Source organism: Oryzias melastigma, unplaced genomic scaffold (assembly GCF_002922805.2).
Source record: "Oryzias melastigma strain HK-1 unplaced genomic scaffold, ASM292280v2 sc00231, whole genome shotgun sequence".
NCBI lineage: Eukaryota > Metazoa > Chordata > Actinopteri > Beloniformes > Adrianichthyidae > Oryzias > Oryzias melastigma.
Window position 1 is genome coordinate 239,531 of NW_023416884.1, and position 1,633 is coordinate 241,163.

The following is a 1,633-nucleotide window of genomic DNA, read 5'->3' on the forward strand; positions in this document are numbered from 1 at the left end:
TCCCATAACGATGGACGGCAGAGTGGGTCTGTAGCGTCTCCTTTTGGCTCGGCACAGAGCTCCAGCTCGGGTACCCCATCTTCTTCTCTTTACTTCCCAGTGGACGTCGGGTATTCCCCCCTGTAGCATTGGTGCGTTGCAGAATGCTAACGGCTGGTCCCTGGTATAAACAATGGGTCCGTGACCATGAGCAGGGTTCCCAGTCACGCGAGTAAACATTGTTGAAAAAGGAAAAAGAGCAGTGCAAACTCATTAGTTTTGTCTCCATGATGCAGTGCTCCAATTCACAAAAATACACACAAGAGGGGAATAGCAAAAGTGGGTAAAGACAGACAAATAATTAAAAAGGGTTACGATGTTTCCGGAGCTGCTGTAACAGGCTGCCACTTAGGCGGCACCAGATTCATTTAATACAGATTTGTATTTAGGACATAAATACGCAGCAAGTACCATGTAAGTATCATGTAGGTACAAAAATGTACCATGTAAAAATCACTTAAATGTCCTGTAAGTACTGCACTGTAAGAAGGAAGCGTTTCCAACATGTTAAAAAGCATGTGGTCTTTCAGTCACTTCTGATTGGCCGATCACCTCCAGTCCTGACACTTAAAAGTAGAGTACTAACTTCTTTGTCTCAGTGAGCGTCAGCAGGTTCAGAAAATGACTCCTCTGGTGTTTGCTGGCTGTGTGACATGTCTGCTCCTGGGTACAGTGGGTGAGTTTCATCTTTTTTAAGAACTTTGATACATATTTGTTAGCTTGAACTCCAAAAGCTCCAAAGATTAAATATGAAAATGTGTGTTTATTCTTTTTTCTCCTCAGCTTATTCTTGGGCTCAGAAACCGTCTTCATCTTTACATTTTAAATCAGTTCTTGTTGGAGAGGAAGTGACTTTAAAATGTTTTCATCGAGAAGCTTTGGCAGATTTCTTCTTCTGGTTTAAACAACCTCTAGGACAGAAACCACAACACATGTCTAGGTTTTTTAATAATGAGAAAAATGGATATTTTGAGGATGCTTTCAAGAACGATCCACGGTTTGAACTGGAGACAGACACAGACAAAAATCACTTGAAGATCTCAAATGTGGAAATGTCAGACTCTGCTACTTACTACTGCATCAGCTCTTATTCTTACACATTCACATTTTTGGAGGGCTATAGTGTCCATGTGAAGAACTCTTCTTCTTACATCCAGACTTCAGTGGATCAGTCGTCCTCTGAGAACATCCATGCAGGAGACTCTGTGACTCTGAACTGTACAGTACACACTGGGAGCTGTGATAGAGAACACAGAGTTTACTGGTTCAAAGACTCTGAAGACTCTCATCCAGGACTCATTTACACTGATGGAGGCAGGAATAATCAGTGTGAGAGAAACAAGAACACACAAACACACACTTGTGTCTACGAGCTGCACATGAAGAACCTGAACAAGTCTCATGCTGGGATCTACTACTGCGCTGTTGCCTCATGTGGACACATATTGTTTGGAAACGGAGCCAAACTGGACCTCACAGGTGAGTTACAGTGATTTTTGTGGACTGTGAACACCAGTGTTGGGACTAACGCCGTTTAAGTATAACGGCGTTACTAACGGCGTTATAAATCAAGTAATTTAGTAATCTAACTAAT

General features: G+C 42.2%; 1 protein-coding gene across 1 annotated transcript; it reads left to right on the top strand.

Moving 5' to 3' along the window:
• The first annotated feature begins 660 nt into the window (after positions 1-660).
• On the top strand, positions 661-1,532 carry LOC112139520. Its single transcript, XM_024262337.1, has 2 exons — positions 661-715; positions 823-1,532. The coding sequence occupies exons 1-2, from the start codon at positions 661-663 to the stop codon at positions 1,530-1,532; spliced, it is 765 nt and encodes a 254-aa protein (XP_024118105.1).
• The last annotated feature ends 101 nt before the right edge of the window (positions 1,533-1,633 follow it).

Coding starts and splice junctions, on each gene's coding strand:
- LOC112139520 (XM_024262337.1), top strand. CDS start 661: ATGACTCCTCTGGTGTTTGCTGGCTGTGTGACATGTCTGCTCCTGGGT. Junction 716..822: donor TCTGCTCCTGGGTACAGTGG/GTGAGTTTCATC, acceptor TTTTCTCCTCAG/CTTATTCTTGGGCTCAGAAA.